The 23,427-nt window shown below is 43.1% G+C and overlaps 1 protein-coding gene across 10 annotated transcripts in view; it reads left to right on the forward strand.

The window, feature by feature from the left end:
* The window catches only part of ESYT2 (extended synaptotagmin 2), a 76,872-nt gene that overhangs the window by 16,402 nt on the left and 37,043 nt on the right, over positions 1-23,427 (forward strand). For all 10 annotated transcript variants that reach the window (XM_032643679.1, XM_032643680.1, XM_032643682.1 and 7 more), the window contains exons 2-6: positions 12,943-12,984; positions 13,830-13,964; positions 16,307-16,383; positions 20,341-20,413; positions 20,661-20,750. In XM_032643679.1, the coding sequence (XP_032499570.1) occupies positions 12,943-12,984; positions 13,830-13,964; positions 16,307-16,383; positions 20,341-20,413; positions 20,661-20,750 (417 nt within the window). The remainder of the gene's footprint in view (positions 1-12,942; positions 12,985-13,829; positions 13,965-16,306; positions 16,384-20,340; positions 20,414-20,660; positions 20,751-23,427) is intronic.

The raw sequence follows: 23,427 nt of genomic DNA on the forward strand, positions 1-23,427 counted from the left end.
TTGTAAATTTTAAGCAGTGGAGCTTGAAGTAAACAGCTATAGAAAAATTCCAGTTAAGGCTTCACTTATTTTACCTGTGAAATGTCACCTGACAAGTCAGGTAAACTCTGGAAATACCTGTTCAACATGACCGTGTAGTGAACTTATCTTTTTATGAGTGGTGAGTATTATTTGTTTCATTCATTTTATACTTTATAGCTTCAGCCTGAGAACACTGGGAGTGTTATAAATAGAGGAGGAAAAAGGTTTTGAAAAATGGATTTTAAAACTTTTCACAAGAGCCCCCTTCCTGTGTAAGGAGGGGCAGGAAATCTGGCCACCCCAGCACTGCCTCAGGGACCCCAGGAGTTGGCCTGGTGCAGGCGTTAGATCTGGAGTCCGAGGCCAGTCTCAGTGTGGCCACCCGTACTCCATGGCCAGTGCCTACCTCGTGGGACTCAGACTCTTCACCCGCAAAGTGGTGAGGAAGTGCAGTGATCGATCTGTCGGGTCCCTGCAAGCTCTTAACAATAAAACAAAAAATGAGCCAGGAGCTGGACCTTAAGTGAGGGGTGGGGGCAGGTGGAGTAGCGTAGATGAGGTGAGAAACTGCTCTGAAGTGGGCAGTGAATGTTGAATAGGGTAGAGGAGACTGAAGCAAGAGATTGGGTGGGAAGGAGTAGGTTGTAGGAGGGAAACATAAGCCCTGGTCGTTAAATACACTATATCAAATGATAGGGCAGTTTATTCACGGAATTTTATGGCCTCACCAAATATTTTGGTTCCGATGCTTGTATAGGTTTATAATTTCAGAAATCATTTGGGGCCCACAATGGCATGACTCTGCTCTTCCTTCATCCCAGGGGCCCTTTAAGGCCAAATACATCACTAATGTGTCCTTGTTTGTTGACTAATTGACTAACAGCTACTAGTTTACCTTGAGGCTACTGGAGTTACTTATTTGGTCTGTTATTATTTGGGGAAATATCTGATCCACACGAGTGCAGGTACTACACGATCCGCGGTTGGTTGGGACTGAGGATACGGAGGGCTTACTGTAAATTATATGTAGATTTTCGGCTGCGCAGAGGGTCAGCTCCCCTAACCCCCGAGTTGTTCAACGGTCAGCTGTATACAATTCAGTGTTTTGGGTATATTCACAGGATTGTGTAACCATCACCAAAATCAAATTTTGTAATAGAACGTGTTTGTGCGTATGCAGTAGCACTCACTCTCCATTCCCTCCACATTCCTCACGCCAGCCCTGGGCAACCACTAGTCCACTTTCTGTCTCAAGGCTTCCCTGTTCTGCACATCCCATGCACATGGAATCAGACAGTATGAGGTCTTTGTGGCTTTGACTACCTGTGTGATAGATGATAGAGATTGCTAGATAGGTGATAGAAAATGAGAGAGGAGACGTGATTGATAGATACAATGATGATGGATTGATAGATTGATGACACCGCATCCATCTCCTGCTGTGATGTTGTGCTATAGCTGTATAAAATGTAACCATTGGGGGAATCTGGGTGAAGTGCACTCAGGGGCTTTCTGTGCACTTTTGCAATATCTGTAATTATTTCAAAAGAAAAAAATTTTGAGGGTGATCTTGTGATCTAGTTATTGGTTTCTATATAGAGGTATGCGTTTATAGTAAGTAAACTAGTGGGTTTTCTAGGAAGAATTGGAGAGAGTTTGGGGTTTGATCAAGAGATGTACAAAAATTTTTGTAATTTTTTCGTGAGGTACCTTGTTATTATTTACTCTTTTGTATGGAAAACAAAGAAAGATAGCGAAAGCCATAGTGTTTCTCCCTGGATCATCACTGTAACACCAAAACTGAAGGGTTTCTTTTTTGTTTTCGTTGTTGTTTTAGGTATTTCTGTATTGCATGATCACAGTTAATGACAAACAAGCACTATGGGGGATGTACTGGAACCTTGGTCTCAAACATCCAGTAAAGATAAATGATTATATTCAGGAAAAACATCTTAATGTTTTCAAGTGCCCGACTACCTATTGTTTCTCCATTGCATACAAATAAAGGAATAAAAGGAGAAAACAAGATTTTAGGTTGGTAAATTTCTCTGACTTCGTTCTCATAACTTTTGAGATATTTACTGTCTGTGTGAGAGAATAAAAGTAAGCTTTTAGAAATATCGTATAAGTGTATTTCTTTTTTCTTTACTGTAAATCAAAAGATTTATTCATAGCTTTTCTGAATTGCTTTAAAAAAACATAACCAGGGCTCCCCTGGTGGCGTAGTGGTTGAGAGTCCGCCTGCCGATGCAGGGGACACGGGTTCGTGCCCCGGTCCGGGAAGATCCCACATGCCGCAGAGCGGCTGGGCCCGTGAGCCATGGCCGCTGAGCCTGCGTGTCCGGAGCCTGTGCTCCGCAACGGCAGAGGCCACAACATTGAGAGGCCCGCGTACCGCAAAAAAAAAAAACAAAAAAAAAAACCCCAAAATAAACATCCCCCCCTAAAAAAACTCCCACACAGATTCTCTCCAGTATAATTTCTCAGAACTCTAAGATTTTGCCACACTCATTACAATGGTAGTTTTTCCCCAGGATAATTCTGTAGGTTTGAAATACTGCAGAAAGTCACCCTATGTTAAAGTTCATTTATAGGGTTGCTTTTTCTCCTTAGAAGAGTATTTTAAAATTTAATAAATATTACATGGTACTAAACCTATTTCTTGAAAATGGAAAATTCACAGTAAAATTTCAAACATGATGTGACTTCTGATTCTGTGTAGATGTTTGGTAAACTTGTCAGTTCTCTAATCTGTAAATTTAATCCCAACTTCACAGTCTCATACTTCCTCCCTCCTTCCCTCCCTCCCTTCCTTCTACTTTCCCCTCCCCTTCCTCTGCTCCCCCTTTTTTTATAATAGAACAAAGCTGGGTGGATCCCACATAGTACACAGAATGTGTGCAGTTAATTCAGTGCTACAGTTACATCTCTATCTTGTCCATCCCAGTCAAGACCTAAGCTTGTAAATTTGAATAGAAGCATTGGATTGGAATTTAAAATAAAAGACAAAAAGATTTTCTTATGTGTTTAGTGAGGGAGATGAGAAGACGTGTTTTCTATTCTTGGACTCATTTTAGTTTATGAGATTGATATATCTCATGCCAAAACCTCAACTTTAAATCAAGATTGTCAAATAATTTCCATGTGTGATTTTTTTTTCTTTTAGCAGTTACAGAAAAATGTCTAAATGACTTTAGAATTTTGTTAAAATATACTTCAAGTCTTTGAAGACTATCATAAACATGCATCTGTATGTAAGGCATTAAATAAATCTCTTGGCATTAGTATTTTGATGAAGGGATGTCTAATTGTTCTGCTGGGTAGAAGTTAGATGTATCCCTCTTTTGACCCTGCCACTGACTCTTAGTCCTGGCTTTAATTTTCTTTTCATTCTATGCATGAATTTAAGTCCACCTTCAAAAATAAATGGATGGATGAATAGTATATCTAACATAGCAGATATATTATAGAAAGCCTCATAGTAACATTCCTTTTTAGCAAATTAGAAATAAGAATTGTTTTTCACATAATTTGGACAGCTTTGTTAGTTATAGGAGGTATGCTGGGATAAGCCTAGCTCCACGTGGCATGCAGGATCTTAGTTCCCGGACCAGGGATCGGACCCGTGCCCCCTGCAGTGGAAGTGCAGGATCCTAGCTGCGTTAGGTCTTTGTTGCTGCCCGTGGGCTTTCTCTAGTTTCTCTAGTGGCGAGCGACTCTTCGTTGTGGTGCACGGACTTCTCATTGCGGTGTCTTCTCTTGTTGCAGAGCACGGGCTCTAGGCGCATGGGCTTCAGTAGTTGTGGCTCGCGGGCTCTAGAGCACAGGCTCAGTAGTTGTCGCGCACGGGCTTAGTTGCTCCACAGCATGTGGGATCTTCCCGGACCAGGGCTTGAACCCATGTCCCTTGCATTGGCAGGCGGATTCTTAACCACTGCGCCACCAGGGAAGCCCCCAAGGCTAGCTTTTTAATTTTTATTTTACTGTTTACCGATTTGCAAAAATAGTGGTCATTTATATAACAAAGAAATAGTAATGAATTATTGGGTGAGAAACATGCTCTAAACAAGCATTTGTCAACAGTTGTATATAATTATTTCCCCTCTCCTGCCACCTCTGCCATCCTTGAGCCAGGAAGAGCCTCAGGTCCACGAGCTGTGGCTCTCCACTGTGGTTTCAGCCATCTTTCCTCTTGTCAGCAGCCAGTTCTTAGAAATGACAGAAGAAAGCAACAAATTTACCCTCACTCTGGTGGTTTGTAGTGAGCAAGTAGGAGAGGTCCGGTCACTCCCTACCTGTGGGTTCGGGTAAAGACGGCAGGAACAGTAGTGCTTCTTCAGACTCCCTAGTGAAATTTCTCATGAACGACAAAGCACCTTGGAGAGAATTTTGAAAGTGTTTCCTGGTAGGAAAGGCCTTAAACAAATGGCCTTTCCAGTTTTATTTTAATGTCTTTGTACTACAGTGTTCTTGGTGTATCAAATCACCCTGTTACACAGTAGTCAAAGTCTACATAAAGCTGGTAACAAACCACTGGGAAAATTGTAACGCTGTGGATGTTGAAAAATATAAATGGCTGTATTTACTGTGTGAATTAATTGATTGCCTACTTTTTATGTACACTAGAAATAGATAAATCCAGTTATTTTGTGCAATTTCTTTTTACCATCCAAAGGAGTAATTTGGCTGTACTGTTACCATTTGATAGAGGTTCTGAGAGAGACGTTCCTCTCTCACCTTTTTAGCCTTGAATACTTTCTTCTTTATAGAGTAGCTATTAGGAGGAAGCATCCCAGTATTTTAGAAAACATATCCTATTAAGACTTCTTGATCCTATTTTTCCAATTTCCATGCATACTGAGTCCCTGGAGAAGGTGGGAGGTGGCAGATTGGAATTGGGGTTGTGAGGAAAGACGGAGATGGTTTAATGGGTAAAGAAATTTTAATGTAAAAAGGTTGGAGGGCACAAATTTATGTTGGTGCCAGTTTACGTTTGAGTCGTTTTCTCCTGACATGCTCACCAGCCAGTCTTGAGGAGTGCTCAGAGCTCCCCACTGCGGGGCCACAAAGGGGTAGCATGGATGCTGCAAGATGCTGGTGGTTTAACATTGCAACTTTGTTTAAATCCTCTTATTTGGAAGTCTTGTCCAATGTCAGTATTTATTAGTGTTTCTAATGATTTTTTCCCATGATAATTACATAGCATGAAGAAATTGTAAGGGGCTTTCCTCTAAGACTCATACAGATGCTCCCCGGTCCCCCTAGTTTATCTCAGCAGACTGTATACACATGGTTTTCTGTGTCTGTCATGATTGGAAAGCACTGGCATAGAGAGCTGTAGATGGCCGGTTGACCCAAGGTCGAGAGAGTGAGAACGACTCTCTTTCCCCATCAGTGACAACAGCTCCCAAATCCTGGGTTCTCCAGGGAGCCCTTCTATATGTTGGAACCTTGGACTAGCTTTGAATTTTTCTGGGCAATTTTAACTGTCTGTGAGTCTTTCCTTTCCCATTTGCATTGATTTTAATACTAATCCATATGCAGACAAAGGAACATTAAACATTTGAAGATTTCTAGTTAGTCTTTCCCCAGCCTGTGAACTCTTTGAATGCAGTCAGGTCTGTTTAAGTAAACTGCAGTGTGCTTCCAGGTAGAGATATGTGTTGATTGCTTAAAGGCTTCCTGAAAACAGTTTCTGTTGTGAGATGATAAAGTACAGGCTTCTCATGGTTTCATAGAACCTGTGGTTCGATTGTCCTAGTCTTGCCTCATCTATTCTTTTTTTTTTTTTTTTTTAGTGGCCTAAAACACAGTTTTTATCTCTCATGGTTGTGTGGGTTGATGGGATTCAATTGGCCATTCTTCCTCGGCCATGCCTCATCTATTCTTATTTTTGAGATGTAAGTGTTAGTTTTAGACAGGAAAACAAAACTCCTGCTTAGATCTTTTCAGCTTGTGGACTTAGGTAGAACTCTTCGCATTGTGCAGGAAGATGGGTGTTAGGGGATCGACGAGAGCGGGTGACACTCCCGTGTGCTGGGTGACCGGTGAGGTAGCACCTGGAGGGCCGGCTGCCCAGTAGGGACCTCGTCTGGGCCCCAGGGCACACATCTGTCCCAGATGAAGTGAATTCTGCCACTGGGATTTTTGATGTTGGTTTTTTAGTTTTTGGTTTTTTTGAGACACTGCCTAAAGGAATGTAGAAATGAGCAAAGCTCAAATCCTTCTTGGAATAAGGAAGAATATGAACAAGTGAACTTGATTGGCCAGTTTGCTATTTGAAGTTTAATGACATTTGGTTTCTAAAATGATCATTTTATCCATTATCTTTTGTATTTTACTTAAAGACCTTAAATCAGTAATGCTTCAGGTGAAATAGATGTTATCTTCACTTGTATTTCCCAGACATTGACTGCCTTATTTTAGATTTCTAAAATAAAGGGATGGGTTAATTTACACTGCGTGTTTCACCACCACTAGTGGTGGTGGGATTTCAGCAGGACTCCCTGCAGCTGCACTTTGTGTAGTTGCCTTAGACTGAGCAGGGACGTTTGCACAAGTGCCGACTATTAACAGGGTCTTCAAGGGGAATGCTGTTTGTTTAAAGAAAGACAGTTCTGTTTAGCTTCAGTTCTAAACATTATCCCATGTTCAGAAGTGGGTGAAATATGATTTAAGTAGAAAATTTTAGCTATGTATAAATTTGTTCCATCTTTTATACTTTAGGGAGGACTTTAGAGCCCTGTGGGTCTGGGCCTCTTCCCTCTAGTTCACTTATTCCCCTGTGATTTTAACAAATTATCCCTCGGGTGAGTCTGTTTCCTCATCTGTTAGGTGGGGCATTAACTGTGGACAAGGTTGTTGTGAGGATTAAACAAGACATTGTCTGTAGGTAGGGTTCTGGCACACAACCAGTGCTCTGTCTTTTGTATTTGGTTTATTTTTTTCTAAACAACTTTGATAATATCAATATCATATTAGAATCCAAAATATGCCTTTGTTCTTTTTAAAGAAAAGATTAAAAAAGATTTCTTGGGTAGTGTCAACTCTTAAAAATAATCAAAATTTCAGTACTCTTACAATGGTTATTTCTAGTTTGTAAAGATACTATGAATAATAAATATTAAAACTTGTTTCATAATTAGACTTGTAGAGGAGATTTGAGTGGGTTTTTTTTTTTTTTTGGTGATGTTTTGTTTTTTAGGTTTTGTTTTTCAGCTGAAAAATTAGATTTGAAACCAAATGACATGTGTTCATCATTCCTGTATGCCTTAGGAACACATTTTCTGTTTTCCCTGTACATCTCTACCTTTCTCTGTGATGTTTTAGCTACTTTAAATTCTGTTTTGTGGAACATAAACAAGTGTTTATGAATATGTATTAGTGAGAAGCAGATTTTTGACTTAGTGAACAGAATTAAAATTTGGTAACAGATTTACTGTCTTCAATTTTGATATATTCTTTTTCTTTGGCACTTTGAAACCATCCCTTACAAATTAAAAACCTCAGAATTATTGAATGTCCTGGGATTCTCCACTAAGAGATGGCTTGACTTTCTTCTGTGAGATGACAGAATTCATCTCACATAAACTATAGTGATGTGAGCCAGTTCACTTATACTGGAAGTCTACTTGTGCAGATGGTTTCTCTGCCTTCTCCTCTGGTAGTTCCAGAATACGTTTCCTCAAATATTAATCTTACATAATTTCCATCCTGAAAACTCCAGCATTGACCCATTGCCAGTAGAACAAAATCCACACTCCTTTGCATGGCACAGAAGGCACTTCAGGCTGGTTTTGACCTGATTTTTCAGCTTCAGCATCTACCATTCCTCCCTTCTCTTAATCCAACCAGAGTAACTTGCATGCACCATTATTTCTGCTTAGTGTATTCTCTTTGCATGGCAACCCCCAGCTAACCCTTTCAAACCCATCTCACGTAGTCTTCCTGAGTCTCTCGTGGACTCTTGGAGGCAGCATCAGACCCTCCCCAGCCCGCACTGTTCTTTCTTCCTAGGCTGGCGGTCATACCTCTCCACGCCCGTCCACCCGCCAGCATGAGCCTCCCAAGGACAGGACCATGGCCAATTCCGTGTCATGTCCCTGGCTTTGGGCACAGAGCCAGACCCAACTAACTGCTCGAAAAATGACTTCTTCAGCCTGTTTTTCAAAAAGAACAATCTATACGTTTGCGATAGATTAAAGCACAGTGACGAAAATGCAGTAACAGAATCAGAATTCACACCAGGCGAATTGTATTTCTGTCCTGGTGCATGATGGTGAGTAGAGAAGCTCTGTTATTACATGTAGGTGACTCATGGGACTGGTGTGTGTCTTGCCTGAGGTGTGACAGGATGAATAGGAATTGCTGGTGTACTGGCAGACCTAACTTGAGAAATACCGGTGAACTTAGAGGAATCAACTACTGTTAGGGAAGGCGAATATTTCATTTTGGAATATTTTTTACAGGAGTCATTATTGTTTTTGGTCGTTAAAGTGTTTGTTTCAACATAGTTGTACTTTACCTTTAAAACTTGATGATTCAGAAAAAAAAATTTTTCAAATCAGATTTGGAGTAGATTAGTTATAAGAGCGTCTTGTTTCTAAGTATCATTCTCGCTAATATAATTAAAATGTAGTTTATGAAAAGTCTATTGTCACATAAATTCAGAGTCATTTATTGTATAAAGTAGTACTTCTGTGTTAGAAAATTCTTAGTTTTAATTGTAAATTACAAAAATAACTAGAAAAGTAGTTTATGCTTCTTAGAAGTAATTCAAACATATAGAAATAGAGGAAAATATAAAAGCCTCATTCCCCTCCTTGTATTATTATTATTTTTTTTTGCGATACACGGGCCTCTCACTGCTGTGGCCTCTCCCGTTGCAGAGCATAGGGTTTGGACGCGCAGGCTCAGCGGCCATGGCTCACAGGCACAGCCGCTCTGCGGCATATGGGATCTTTCCGGACCGGGGCACGAACCCGTGTCCCCTGCATCGGCAGGCGGACTCTCAACCACTGCGCCACCAGGGAAGCCCCTTCCTTGTATTTTTAAAAAATTAATTAATTTTTGGCTGCATTTGGTCTTCGTTGCTGCATGTGGGCTTTCTCTAGTTGTAGCGAGCGGGGTCTGCTCTTCGTTGTGGTGCTCCGGCTTCCCGTTGCGGTGGTTTCTCGTTGCTGAGCACGGGCTCTAGGCGCGTGGGCTCAGTAGTTGTGGCTCACGGGCTCTAGAGCGCAGGCTCAGTAGTTGTGGCCCACAGGCTTAGTTGCTCCGTGGCATGTGGGATCTTCCCAGACCAGGGCTCAAACCTGTGTCCCTTGCATTAGCAGGAGGATTCTTAACCACTGTGCCACCACTGGGAAAGTCCCCTCCTTGTATTCTTTTTTTTTTTTTTTTTTTTTTTTTTTTTTGCGGTACGCGGGCCTCTCACTGTTGTGGCCTCTCCCATTGCGGAGCACAGGCTCCGGACGTGTAGGCTCAGCGGCAATGGCTCACGGGCCCAGCTGCTCCGCGGCATGTGAGATCTTCCCGGACTGGGGCATGAACCCGTGTCCCCTGCATCGGCAGGCGGACTCTCAACCACTGCGCCACCAGGGAAGCCCCCACTCCTTGTATTCTTGCAAACTTTTTCTGTACGTTTATAAACTTGTATAACTTATATAAAAGTATATGTTTATATACACACATATAAACATAACAGTATTTTTAAGAATATATGGCCTCTATTAATAAATTTTCATTAATTGGAAAGTCTGGCAATGTTTTCTATTACCAAACATAGTAGTTTCTTGTAATGCTTTAATTGAAAGTAGAAGTTCATTTGATGGTATTTGCACACATGAATTTGGTACGACATACTGACTGGAAGAGAGAGGGACTAATACGGGCTCAGTTGGTAAATTAAATCACTCGTTTGGTATCAGTAGGAATTCTCTGATGCTGGGAAGATTAGAAAGGAACCACTTAAGTGTGCCAAGGATTTTAAGAGTTGGACTTGGAGGCAGGAGGTGAGGGTCTGCCCCTGCCCATGGTTGTGTAACTCGAGACCTGTCTGCATGGTCGTGGTGGTGGCTGTGAGGATGGCTGGGCGTGTTCCCAAACAGGAGCAGAGCGGGGTCCCCTCCAGTGGGGCTGCACTGGGCACTGGGCAGGGCTGGGGGGCTTGATTCAACCTAGGGCTCTTCTCATGCGCTTTTTCTTCTACCCTGTCCCCTTCTTCCCCGGGCAACAGTGTTTTAAGTTTTTGTTCATTTTTTATTAAAAATTTTTTAATATACCCGCCCTCCCTGAGGTGAATGGTAGCAGTTGTACCTGCTTTTCTCCATTCGTACTTTCACTTAAAAATAAATCCTGGGGGCTTCCCTGGTGGCGCAGTGGTTGAGAGTCCGCCTGCCGATGCAGGGGACACGGGTTCATGCCCTGGTCCGGGAAGATCCCACATGCCGCGGAGTGGCTGGGTCCGTGAGCCATGGCCGCTGAGCCTGCGCGTCCGGAGCCTGTGCTCCGCAACGGGAGAGGCCACAACAGTGAGAGGCCCGCGTACCGCAAAAAACAAACAAACAAACAAAAAAAATAAATCCTGGGAGTTATTCCACAGCAAGTATTCAAACAATTGTGGAAATCACTGCTGTGGAGCCCCTCCCCACTTCTGTAGCTGCGCAGCACTTCAAGTGTGGGTGCAGCATCTGTTCCACCCCACGGTCCTGGCCGCTCCTGCCACGGGCAGTGCTGTGCATGCATCTTCTTTCTAGAAGAGATTCTCAGAAATGGAATTGCTGGGTCACAGGGTGGTTGGATGCACATGGAATTTTGTCATTACTACTTAATTATTAATTCGTGTTGATGGATACTAGCTCTTTCCTAGGAAGGAGTTTGAATGTTGAGTGAAACCAGTCTTAAATTGCTCTCTTCTTAGTCTTGGGTGGAACACTGGGTCTGGTAACAGTGTTTTATTGTGAACTGCTATTGTGTTTGCTGAACTTTGCCATCGGCTGTTTCAGGATTTGTGTAACCTCTGGAGTTACTCGACGAATCACTATTAAACACAAAATTGTCTACTTCTGGCTGGCACTCAGGACCTCGTACATTTAAGGCATGGAATCGGAGTTTCAGGCTCTACTCTGATCGAGTGTGTCCTCCTGAGGGCTCGGCGAGCTCCACGCACTTTGCACATCCCTTAGTAGCGAAGTGGCCAAAAACATGAGCAGACCAATCTGGTTTTCATCCCCATTCTGTCACTAGTAGCTACCCTGCAGATATGGGATAGTAATAGTTCAAATTTGTATATCTGTTGTAAGAATGAACTCAGATACTATGTGCGTGACTAGCTCAGCACAGAACCTGCTGCGTAGATAGCACTCATACTCAGTAAATGGTAGTTACTTGTATTATTTTACACAAGTATAGTTGGTAGCTTAGTCATGTTGCCCTCATTGATCTTCCAGAAACCTAGTTCAGGGAGATTTACAGTCTGTCCGTCGGCCATCCCTCGGCATCTGCCTTCCCTCACCTTCTGCTCCTCTGAACCTTTCAGCTGAAAGGCTTTGAAGAGAGCTTGCCCTCATCAGCCACCTCATGCCACGATCTAATCCTCTTGTGGCCTAGCCCAGCTAGTCTGGTAAGCCCTCCAGTTCTCCCCACCCCCAGCCCCAAATGCCTTCTGGGGGGAAAGTGCAGTCCAGTTCCCTTCCGGTCAAACCTCTGCAGTGACGTAGCCTCCAGATCTGAGCAAGCTTCACCAGCAGTCCTTTCCTGAGCCTTTGCTTCTTGAGCGTCATCTTTCTCAACTCTTGAGCCTTTTCTTCATTCTGGAAGGTTGCTATCCATTTGGTTTTGTCCCAGGATGGATTCAAACTAACTTAATTTAGAAAAACTTATTTGTCATGCTAGCCCACCCTCGGGTTCAAGCAAATTAAAAGCTTCACATCCTGCAGCGTAAAGGAGTAGGTCTGCTCAGGCACGTGGATGTGGGGCAGGTGGAACCTGCTGTGGCCTCTCCGTGAAGCTGTGTGACCACAACAGACATGATGACGGTGGCCTCTCCAACCTGGACCTGGCTGCTTCCGGCCCCATTCCATGGTTTGTGCTTAGAGGCCAAGCCTGAGAGTGGAGTTGGTCCTCAAAGAGGCATCTTCTTGGGGACACCCCACCCCACAGTAATATTCCCTGACCAGCTCCTCTCAGCCAGAGGATGGGGTGGGGCTTGTCTTTTACTGGCTACAGTATCTGTGTTACTTAGGAAGGTAGGTGTGGCAGTTCCAGACCATGTCCCAGTCACCGGTACAAACCTGCCTGAGAAGCATCGTGCAGCTGTGCCAGAACTGCAGTTTTCAGGATGTTAGTGTGGCCAGCGTGTTCTTCTTTCTTCGAGGGGTGGGGGAGTACGGAGCATTTCTCAGAGGAGAACTCCCTGCCCAAAACAGCTTTAGCCTTTTTCTGCAGGGGTTGTTTTAACACCAGGTAGGTTTTTTCCTCCCTCTGTGCTTATTTTCTCCAGTATACAGGCCCCATCATGGAGAACCATTAGAATTCTAATCCTCATCTGGGAGACGGTGTGGAGAGGAGCCGAACATGGAAGATTTGTGCTGGCTCCTTTGGGCCAGAAGGGGAGGGAAAGGTGGGCTTCTGAGGCTCTGAGCCTAGGTGCTGCAGGCAGGGGCCATGCTGGTGGCGAAGGAGGAGCTTGAGACTGTGCGCTCCAGGAGCCCCTCGGCCCAGTGGCAAGGTAGGCAAGGGCTTCAGAGTGTCCTTAGAGCGTGGAGAGCCAGGGCCGCGTGGTTCTGTGTAGGGCTTCCCAGCGGCGGGCTTAAACAGCATTTTACAAACAGTAGATATACAGGAAGAATACTAAATGGCCTGTGTGGCGTTTTACTTAGAGTTGTCAGGAGATTGTAAGTCGTGTGTATGTTTTTCTCTTAGGTTCATTTTCCAGACACTGAAAGAGCAGAATGGCTAAATAAGGTAAGAGAAGAACACTGAATACCAGATATCAGTGGGAATTAGAGGGTGACATGCCATATTTCCATATTTGGGGATTTGGACGCTGACAATATGTGAACGCATTTGGACTTAGCGGGTTGGCTTCTGCTCTCAGAAGAACTCGGTCATAACTGAGACATTACTTTCCTTTTCTAAACAGTGCAGACTGTTTCTTTGACGCGAGGAAGTTAATGATATATTCATAGTTGGGTGTTTGGCCCTGTGTCTTCTCTTCTGATCAGCTACTGCTCAGGTCTCTTCTATGATAGTCACAAGCGAAAATTTTGGAACATTATTGTGAAGAGGGAAATAACTCCCAAGAAATCTAGTGGTAGATAATAATCTTTTTTTTAAAGGTTATGTTTTTAGATCATTATACTTTGAAGTAGGTCTCTTTTATCTCTATGTTTTATATATCCTTGGAGTTATATAGTAAAAACTAATGTGAATAATGATTACCCAAAAAGTAATCACTAGAAGTTAGTCCATCCTTAAAGAAAACTCATTAATGTTGAGAACTATACAGTTTTAGAAAGTTTTTTAGCAGGGAGTTGAAACCACAGGATTTTCTGACTTTTTAGCAATGATTAAATGTGCTGATATGATTAAACAGCATATTTAACTAGAATAACTAATTCCTGCAACATATTGGTTGGTTAATCAGTAGTTTACTGTTGTAATACATTTAAAAATTCTAGGTGCGTAGCAAAAAGGACGCCTCCCCCCTTTGCTTTTCAAAAATGCTGGTAAACTATAGGAGCATAATTTTCCATGATGATTTAAGTACTATACCATCTTGTTTAACCTGAGCTCTTTCTCCTTTTCAGACTGTAAAACACATGTGGCCTTTCATTTGCCAATTTATAGAGAAGTTATTTCGAGAAACCATAGAGCCGGCTGTGCGGGGAGCACACACCCACCTCAGCACCTTCAGCTTCACGAGGGTTGACGTGGGGCAGCAGGTTTGTTTCTTCTTAAGTGTTCTCACCTGTGCACAACTGAAAAGAATGGTAAACTACCTGAGACTGTCTCTAGAGAAAGCTGTTTTGCGGAAGGTTGGCAGTGTGTGCGGGTCCTTCCCCAGGTCTGCCTCCCATGGGGCCCTCTCCTCCTCTGTCGGGGCCTCGCTTCGTTCGTCCACTGTGGTCTCTTGGCCAGTCCAGGTCCGTCAGAGGTCCCCTCAGCCCCAGAGAGTCTCTGCCCCACGTTCTTCTGTTAGAATTACCTTTGTACAGCTTTCTACCATCTGTCCTGCTGGAAAGGGAGTTTGATGTGTAAACTCACTAAGGATGACGAGACTGACAAAAGCTGGAGGCACCCGCTCCACCATGGCGTTTACAGCAGCAGCTCAGGCTCCAGTGCTGGGCTTGCGGTGTGGCGGTAGTGACACAGGGGAAGGGAAAGGTAGGCTTTGTTGCTGGAATCATATTATGTACAAAAGAAAGTCACTAATTCCAACACTGCTAGGAAGCCTCAAGACCACCATTAAAGGCAAGTTTCCTTTTTTATGTTTTTAAGTCCGTGTTTACAATAATTAGCAACAGTTGAAGGTAATATTTTTTCTGTTGAGGTGTAATTCACACATAACATAGCATTAGTTTCAAGGTAACATTGTTTTGGAGTTCAGTAGTCCTTTAAACTCACACACCAGGGCAGAGCCCGACAACCCACTCTCACCGCGCCCTGCGTCCCGATGTCTGTGCTTCAGCCTGTCGAGGTGTTAGTGAATGTGGCTGAGGACCATCTGACCCCCATCCATGTCACTGCCCCCAGACACGTTCCCATCGCACACTCCCCAGGCTGTCAGTCACCCTTCCCCATCAAGGCCTATTTTCTATGGGCAGAGAATGCTCCTTCTCTTCCGCGGTGCCTCAGGTGTGTGTGTCCTGCCAAGCTGTGTTGTGCAGGCCGTTTGCCCGCTTGGCTGTGAGGTCTGCAACACGCTGCAAGTCGGGGTGTGGGCACCCTTTTGTTTGAGCACACCGGCCCAGCACAGGACCACCATGGGACACTACCTTTAATTTTCACTTTACCTCAGTCACCTCAAACAATCATGACAGGTGGGAAGACACAGCTACAAGCTAGAATGCACGTGACTGTGAAGGGCGGATGGTGACTAGCTTAGGCCTCGACAGCTGTGTAAGGTCTCTGAGGCGCGTCCTTCCCCTGCCTGCCCCTTCTCCTCCGGCCCTACAGTCACTGTCTCCCTCTGGCTGGCGTTTGTGTCTCCCAGAGTTAGGTAAGCTCATGCTTGCGCAGATCTGGAATTCTCGCTCCAGCTGGGTTTGTCTCAGGAAGAATTACGTCCCTGTTCACATGCGCTTCAGTTTGATGCTACGTAAGATCATCGTCAAGGAGATGGCAGGACTGCAGAGAGTAGTGCGGGTTCAGTCGGGGAGCTCGGCGTCACCGTGGCTGCATGGACCTCTTTTGGGCACACAGGACCCGGGCTGTTTGATTGAAGGGACGGAAGAGAGGGGCAGGAGAACCCGAGCAGAAAAGCCTGGGACCTGGGACGGTAGGAAGTGTAGACTTAGAGTTTCTCCTGCAGCTGGTTGAGGAATAAGGTTTCAGGACACTCACTGTCAGAGTAAGCACTAAGACTCCAGAGGTCTGGGAGTTCTTCAGCTTGAGTTTTTAATGCTCAAATGTCATGTTGAAAACTTTCTTAGGAGGGGTTTCAAATCAATTAATGGGAAAAAGGTTTTGAAATGATGTTGAAATATAGCATTTATTGTAGGTCTGCCTTTTCTTTTTACAGTCATTTGTTTGTGACCTTGTAGCATGTATTAGGTGTTGAAAATATAGCTAGTATTTTTGATTCACTCAAAAGCCCCATTTTTATTAAAATCTTAAGAAATGGAAAATTATGACATAAAGAAAAAATGAAAGGAAGTTATATTTTAAACAATTAGTAAGGATGGAGTAGAGGGAAAAGGTCAAAGTCATCTGGAGCCCAAGGCTCCTGGGAAGGAGCGAAGCAGGGTCATAGCGGAGCTGTGTCTGTGGCCTCTGAGCACCTGCTGTGCCAGGCCGTGCTTCTCGACCCGCATGGTCCTGTGTCCTGTAGCCTCGCTATTGCCCATGTGGAGCTGCCCTCCCGACCGTGTTTTACAGATGAGGGCGCTGAGGGACAGAGGTTTAACAACTTGCTGGAGGTGAAACAGCTAGTACATTGCAAAGCAGAGGAGCTTTCATTCCTGTGGCCTGATGCTGAAGCTCGTTGTCTCAGCTCTGCTACGTCACAGGGCTTGGTTTTTCTTTCACCCTTCCTACGTTTTAAGTAAGCCAGTTCTTGTTTCAGCCCCTCAGGATCAATGGTGTTAAGGTGTATACTGAAAATGTGGACAAAAGGCAAATTATTTTGGACCTTCAGATTAGGTAAGTTTGTATTTATGTCATAGTTAATGATGTGTGATGTCACTTAGCTGTACCCATAAGGTGGAGGTTATAATGAGCACATTTCTTACCTGCTGTTTGATGGAATTGGACTAACTTCTTGTTGAAGACCTAAATTTATTTACTTTCTGGTTTTAGTTCCTGGCAGCCTAGATAATTGCTATCATTCATAAAACATGTTAAATAAAAGAAAGTAAAGGCACTACAAGAAAAGAAAACGACAGACCCATATCCCTTGTGAACATTGATGCCACAAACCTCAAGAAAGTGCTAGCGAACTGAATTCAGCAACACAGTAAAAGGATTATACACCGTGACCAAGTGGGATTTATTCCTGGGATGCAAGGATGGTTCAACAAAGAAAAGTGATCAGTGTAATGCCCCACATTAACAGAATGAAGGGGGAAAAAAAAAACCCTGCACGATTATCTCAGTTGATGCAGAAAAAGCATTTGGTGAAATTCAACACACTTTCATGATAAAAACACTTAAACAAGAAACAGAAACTACTTCAGCATAATAAAAGGCATATATTCCCAGCAAGTGGCATGCTCAGTGGTGAAAGACAAACCTTTTCCTCTGAGATCAGGAACAAGACAGGGATGCCTGCTTTCACCACTACTGTTCAACATGGTACTGGAAGTTCTTTTAGAGCAATTAGGTATGAAGAAAACGAAGTGAATGGCATACAAGTTGGAAAGGAGAAAGTAAAATTATCTTTGTACACAGGTAATATGATCTATGTAGAAAACCTGAAAGATTCCACAAAAAAAAGCTTTTAGAACTAGTAAATGAATTTAGCAAAGTAGAAGGATACAAAATCAATGCAAAAAAAATAATCAGTTGCATTCTGTATGCTAACAACGAGCAATCCAAAAAGGAAATTAAGAAAACAATTTCATTTACAATAGAAACAGAAAGAATAAAATACTTAGAAATTAACTTAACCAAGGAGGTGGAAGACTTGTACAATGAAAACTACAGAACATTGCTGTAAGAAATTAAAGAAGACATAAATACATAGGGATACATCCCATGTTTGTGGTTTGGAAGACTTAACATTGTTATAAGTCAACACTAAAAGCAATCTGTAGAAGCAGTGTAATCCATATAATCATATATCTGATAAGGGATTGAGATCCAGAATGTATAAGGAACTCCTACAACTCAACAGCAACAAAAAAACAAATAACCTGATTCAGAAATGAACAAAGGACTTGAATAGACATTTCTGCAAAGAAGATACACAAGTGGACACAGGCACACGAAAGGGTGCTCAACATCACTGTTAATCAGGGAGAAGCAAATCCAGACTACAGTGAGATACCGCCTCACACCCATCAGGATGGCACCTATCAGAAAACAGATTAGTGAGGATGTGCAGAAATTGGAACCCCTGTGCACTGATGGCGGGAATGTAAAAGGTACAGTTGCTATGGAAACAGAATAGTTGTTCCTCAAAAAATTAAACAATTACTGTATGACCCAGCACTTCCATTTCTGGGTACATACCCAAAATAATTGAAAACAAGGTCTCAAAGAGGTATTTGTGCACTTGTGTTCATAGCAGCTAAAACATGGAAGCAACCCAGGTGTTCATTGACTGTTGAATGGGTAAGCAAGGTGTGTTATGTACATACAGTGGAGTATCATTCTGCCTTTATAAAGAAGGAAATCCTGCAGTGTGTAGTGTCCATCCTGCTACAACAGGGATGAACCTTGAGGACATTATGCTAAATGAAATAGGATAGTCACGAAAAGACAAATCCTGTCTGATTCCATTCATGTGAGGCCCCCAGAGGAGTCAGATTCACAGAGACAGAAAGTAGGATGAAGGCTGCAGGGGGCTGGGGGAGGCAGGATCAGAAGTTGCTGTTTAACGGGTATAGAATTTCAGTTTTGCAAGATGCAGAGAGATCTGGAAGTGATGATGGTGGTGATGGTTGCGCAATCATCTGAATGTGCTTAATGCCACTGAGATGCGCACTTAAAAATGGTTGAGGTGGTCATTTTATGTATATTTTACCACAATAAAGAATAATTGGGAAAAAAGTTACTTAGGGGTCTGCCAGGTGCCTTGCCTGCATGGTAGAGAGGTTTTCTCTGGCTCTTGTCTTCACTGTTCGTGGGCGTTTTTTTCTTTTTCTTTTTTGGTGTCTTAGTGACTGCCAAGATTCCGGCTTTCCCTGAGGCCCCAGCCCAGCTGTGTGCAGGCCGCTGCTGAGCTGCTGACTGACACATGGCTCCGCAGGGTTTGGTTTGTTGTTTTGGCTAAGGATCGTTTTATTTTATCATGTCATCTTTGAGTTTCTGAAGTATATTAATATAGTAAATGAACAGTCAGTACCAATTACCTTTATTCTAGAAGGGAGCATAGAATGTTGTGATGATGTGATACGGAAAACTCTGCGTCTTTAACATATTGGGAACTACTGCAAACGCTGCTGCTGTCAGTGCAGTAGAAGAGGAAGCCCCGCGTGTGTCTTCGGGTCAGCCGCACCCTGGGAGGGCTGTCCACTAGGCCGAGGGTGAGCTTCAGGAGCGTGGGAGCCTTGTTCTCTTGTTCCAGCGCTGAGGGAGCACTTCATACACGTTCATTAAATAAACATCGGAGTGAATCTGCTACCGGACGCCATTTTGAAGATGCAGCCTGGATTTTGTGGTTTCAGCAGACATGATGGCATACGCAAGTTATGCAGCTCAGATATTTATGTCTCTAAAAAGTCTGCATTCTGCTTTTTCCTGTGTTCCAGATAAGGACCGTAACTAGGTTACTGGCCATGGAGCTGGGGAAGGAGTAATTGAGAGCTATGAGGAAACAAGTGATCAAGTCTTGGTGTGTGTGGGCGAAAACCTGTCACTCACCATCTGCCTCTACAAGGGTGAGGCCGCCAGCCACTGCAGTTGCTGACCTTCCACACACCCTGAAAGGAGTTCAGGGCAGAGATCAGAAATGAGGCCCTCTGTGCTCTGGGAAAACTGGCAGAACAGGTCTTCAGATAGATATATTCAGGAGACGATGTTATGAGCCCAATTTCTTGCATCTTCTCATAGCTAGAAAAGCACTGCTGTCATTAACTCAGATGTCTGCCCCTCGTGGCTAGCAGCAACTTTCTGCCAAAATGTGTGCTTGACTGTACGTCCCCCCTTCACCAAAAGAACCTACAGGTATTGACTTTTACATCAGAACTGTGAATATTGGAAGACTTTTATCCCAGACGCCTTCTGTCACTATTTTGCTCATGTGCTTAGACAGTCTCTCTCATGATTATCAAATTGCCCCCCCGCCCCCCGCCGACGCTCCCACGCCGGAGTCAAGAGTCCAAGAGTCAAGGGTGGGAGTCAAATCATACGGATCCCACGCAAAATGTAGTGGACGTGCCATGTTCACACTAAAGATGGGTGCAAGCCTTACATTCAGCATCATGCTGTATTCATGTTTGTTTCACATTAATGATTGAAAAGACTTAATCGTTGAGTAAAATTGATACCTCAGATGGATGTAATGTCTTTAACCTTTGACATCAGAGGGCCCTGAGCACTGCTAATTTCCTCAGTACGGGGAGTTTGGGCGCAGCGTTTATTTGTGGTGAAACATAATCTCAGCATTTTTTATGTTTTAAACAAACATAGTTGTTTATAAAACAAATGAAAACTACGCTCCGTCAAGAGACTGCTCCAGAAGCTGCACTTCGAGAAGTGACATTTATACCAAGGCCTCTGGCCAGGCTGCCTGCCTCGCCACCCATGCGGTGGTCCTGACTGGTGTCAGTGACCGCTCCAACACAGGCACTAGAACACTCTGGCACGGCCAGGCTGCAGGTTACAGCTTTGCCTACAGTCTAGTTCTGGCTGCTTTACTATCATTGTATTCAGATTATATAGCTTGCAGGTCTGTGGTGATTAAGAGAATGTAATACAGAACTTTTTCTTTGCTAGTTTTGTAGGAAATTGTGAGATTGATTTGGAGATCAAGCGATATTTTTGTAGAGCTGGTGTGCAAAGTATACAGGTAAGGTTTTTTTAAGTTTCATAGTCTTCTCAAATTCTCTGTGCTCTATTCAGAAAGAAAATCATGAAGTTTTTATTAACTCAGAATTCCTTTGAAGTTAAGTTTTTGTTTATAGGTTATACCTTGAGAGAAACCTGAAGTCAGATGCTCAGGAATCACTGAGAGGATCCTGCATCCTCCTTCTTGCGTCTGTAATGGCCTGTGGAATTGTTTTCTGTTAACGTTTCTGTTTCCCATTTGAATTTAGATTCATGGTACAATGCGGGTGATCCTGGAACCACTGATTGGAGACATGCCCTTAGTGGGAGCTTTGTCTATCTTCTTCCTTAGGAAGCCAGTAAGTCAATGTTTATTTCATTCTTTTCTTGCCATTCACTGACAAGAATGTGTACATATCGAAGAATAGACAGAGTGGAGAAAAAGAGCTTAACTCACTTTATTCCCTTTGATGCATGAATCCTGCGTGCTTTCATCTCTTTGTGCCTTAAAAGAGGGCTTCACATCTCTTGATGGACAACTTTTTTCCTCATTATAAAAATGTTAGCTGCAGAAAATTTGAAAGCAGACCTTAGAAAGTATAGGTTGTAACTAACATTCAGCACCTATCACTGAGTATGATATATATTTACTCATTCAATCCTCATAGCTCTGTAGTTAAATAACTAACACTAAATACTTTTGCTGACCAGGACCTGAGAGTCTGATTTGTCCAAGTCACAAAACTAGTAAGTCTGGGGATCTGCACCTGGACCTGCCCTGGTCTGGCAGAGTTGCTATCCTCATACCCACCCTAAGTCTCCCTGCAGCCGTCCCCGACCCCGCCATTGCCTGCCTCTTGGGGTGTGTTGAATGAAGCACACAGTATGCTGTGTTTTTAAGAGTCACAAAGATTAATTTTAACTAAATTATATTTTAACACTTGGATAAACCATGATATTATTATTTCACATTCCATTTTTGTTATAAGTCGTCAATACTTATTACTCATTATTAGCCACAAAAGTAAGACAACAAACATGTCACCTACCTAGACTCTCCCTCACTGAGACCCTATCTCCTCGCCGAGGCCCCTCCCCTTACTGAGACTGTCCATCCTCACCTGGGTGGCTCCATTCCTACAAGGCTCCTCATCTGGGCTTCTGCAGCCTCTGCTTGGCTTTCTGCCTTGGCTCTGTCCTCAGTGGACTTCACTGCTAGGGGTCTTGCCCCGGCAGACTGACCCGCCAGGGGCCGGCTGTCACTCGCAGACGGTCATCTGTCCAGTGCAGTGGTAGTACCACCCCCACCCCTCCTCCATCGTCCCTTCCACCCCCTCCTTCTCTCTCTCTCTCCTCTCCCAGAATGCTGCCCTTCCCAGGACATGGGCAGCCAGGTTCCCTCCTTGTCCCTGTGCCTCGCAGCACACTTCTTAATCTTTGGAAGCCACAGCCATATCTGTCTCCATACAGTTCAGTAAATGTCTGATGAATGAATGATCTGTTTCTCAGATACCTCTTCACGGTGTGCCATTTTTGTAACCTGCAATGAGTCCTTTCTGGAGGTGTCATTAACATCATGTGTAGTGTAAAATGGGGATATTCATTTGTATAATTTGATTCAAATAACTTAATACAAGTTATTGTTGCTGGTTTTTAAAATACAAGTTTATCTAGACCAAACAAGTGGTGCTTTTCTGCATAAAAACATAAGAAGTAAGTGTCATCACTTTTTGTTACCACTAAAATTATTATTCTCATTTGCTTTTTATTGCTTAAATAATTGGCTTATTTTGAACGTATCTTAATGACACAAAGCATGGTAAAATTCAAAAGCTATTAAGGAACATCTGTGTTAAATTTTAATTTATTAAAATTTTGAGAAATGAAGAAATCCGTAAAAGATTCAACATTCATGGGTTTTTTTCCCCCCACATACAAGTTATTGAAAAGACAGTACGTTTTAAAAAATTCCTTCATTAATGAATATAAAAAACTAATCCTTAGCAAGTTGATAAGTATTTTTAGTTTGCAGGGAATTTTTAACAATTTAAAGAAAGAGTTCTTTATTCAGCTCAGAATGTAACAAAATCCAAATCTTTAAATCTTCCTCAAAGCTTTGTAATATTCTTCATTGGATCTTTCTTAGGTATACTTAGTTTAAAAATAACATTGTAGGGACTTCCCTGGTGGTCCAGTGGTTCAGACTCTGTGCTTCCACTGCAGGACCCAGGTTCAGTCCCTGGTCAGGGAACTAGGATCCCACAAGCCGTGCAGCCAAAAAGTAAAAAATAACATTATAATATTAATTTCCAAATGAAATTTTAGTACTCAGAAATGCAGGATGAGGCTGTGAAAGGTTGAGGATCACTTGTATCCTTATATGGTGAATTACAGTCACCAAGCACAGGCTTCAGAGAAAAGGGACTTTTTCAGTCGCTTTCATCTGGAAAATGTAAGAGCAGAATTCCCTGCTGGCTGCCAAGTCCTTCCTCACCCCAGTGAAAAACAGAAAGATTTGAGGGTTTGACTGTTCAGATGATTTAGAAGCATGGCAGCCTTCAGAAGAATATGAAACTTTCGCACGTTTTTTTGCTCGTTGATTTGTTTAGATTAGTTCTGATAATGTGCTACTTGTTTTTAAAAAAATAACCACAGGTGTCTGCAGTGCTGACTTCGTGCACGGTGGGGGCAGGGCGATGTACTGTCACCTTATTTCAGGTTAAGTGACAGATGTGAGCGCCACACAGCCTCACTTTCCGCTCCTGGTTCTTTCTCTCCTTTGAACTGCATGCTTTGAGCAAACTACCGTCTTCTCCCAGTATCCACAGGGGATTGGTTCCTGGACTCCCATGGACCGAAATCCGTGGGTGCTCAAGCTCCTTATTAATGGCGTAGCATTTGTACATAACCTACGCACATCCTCTCGTATCCTTTAAATCATCTCTAGATCACTTATAACACCTAGTACGGTGTAAATTCTGTGTAAATAGTTGAAAGTCCAATGTAAATAGTTGCCCTAGTGCAGCAGATTCAAGC

The sequence above is a fragment of the Phocoena sinus genome, chromosome 9 (genome assembly GCF_008692025.1).
Source record: "Phocoena sinus isolate mPhoSin1 chromosome 9, mPhoSin1.pri, whole genome shotgun sequence".
NCBI classification, from domain to species: Eukaryota; Metazoa; Chordata; class Mammalia; order Artiodactyla; family Phocoenidae; genus Phocoena; species Phocoena sinus.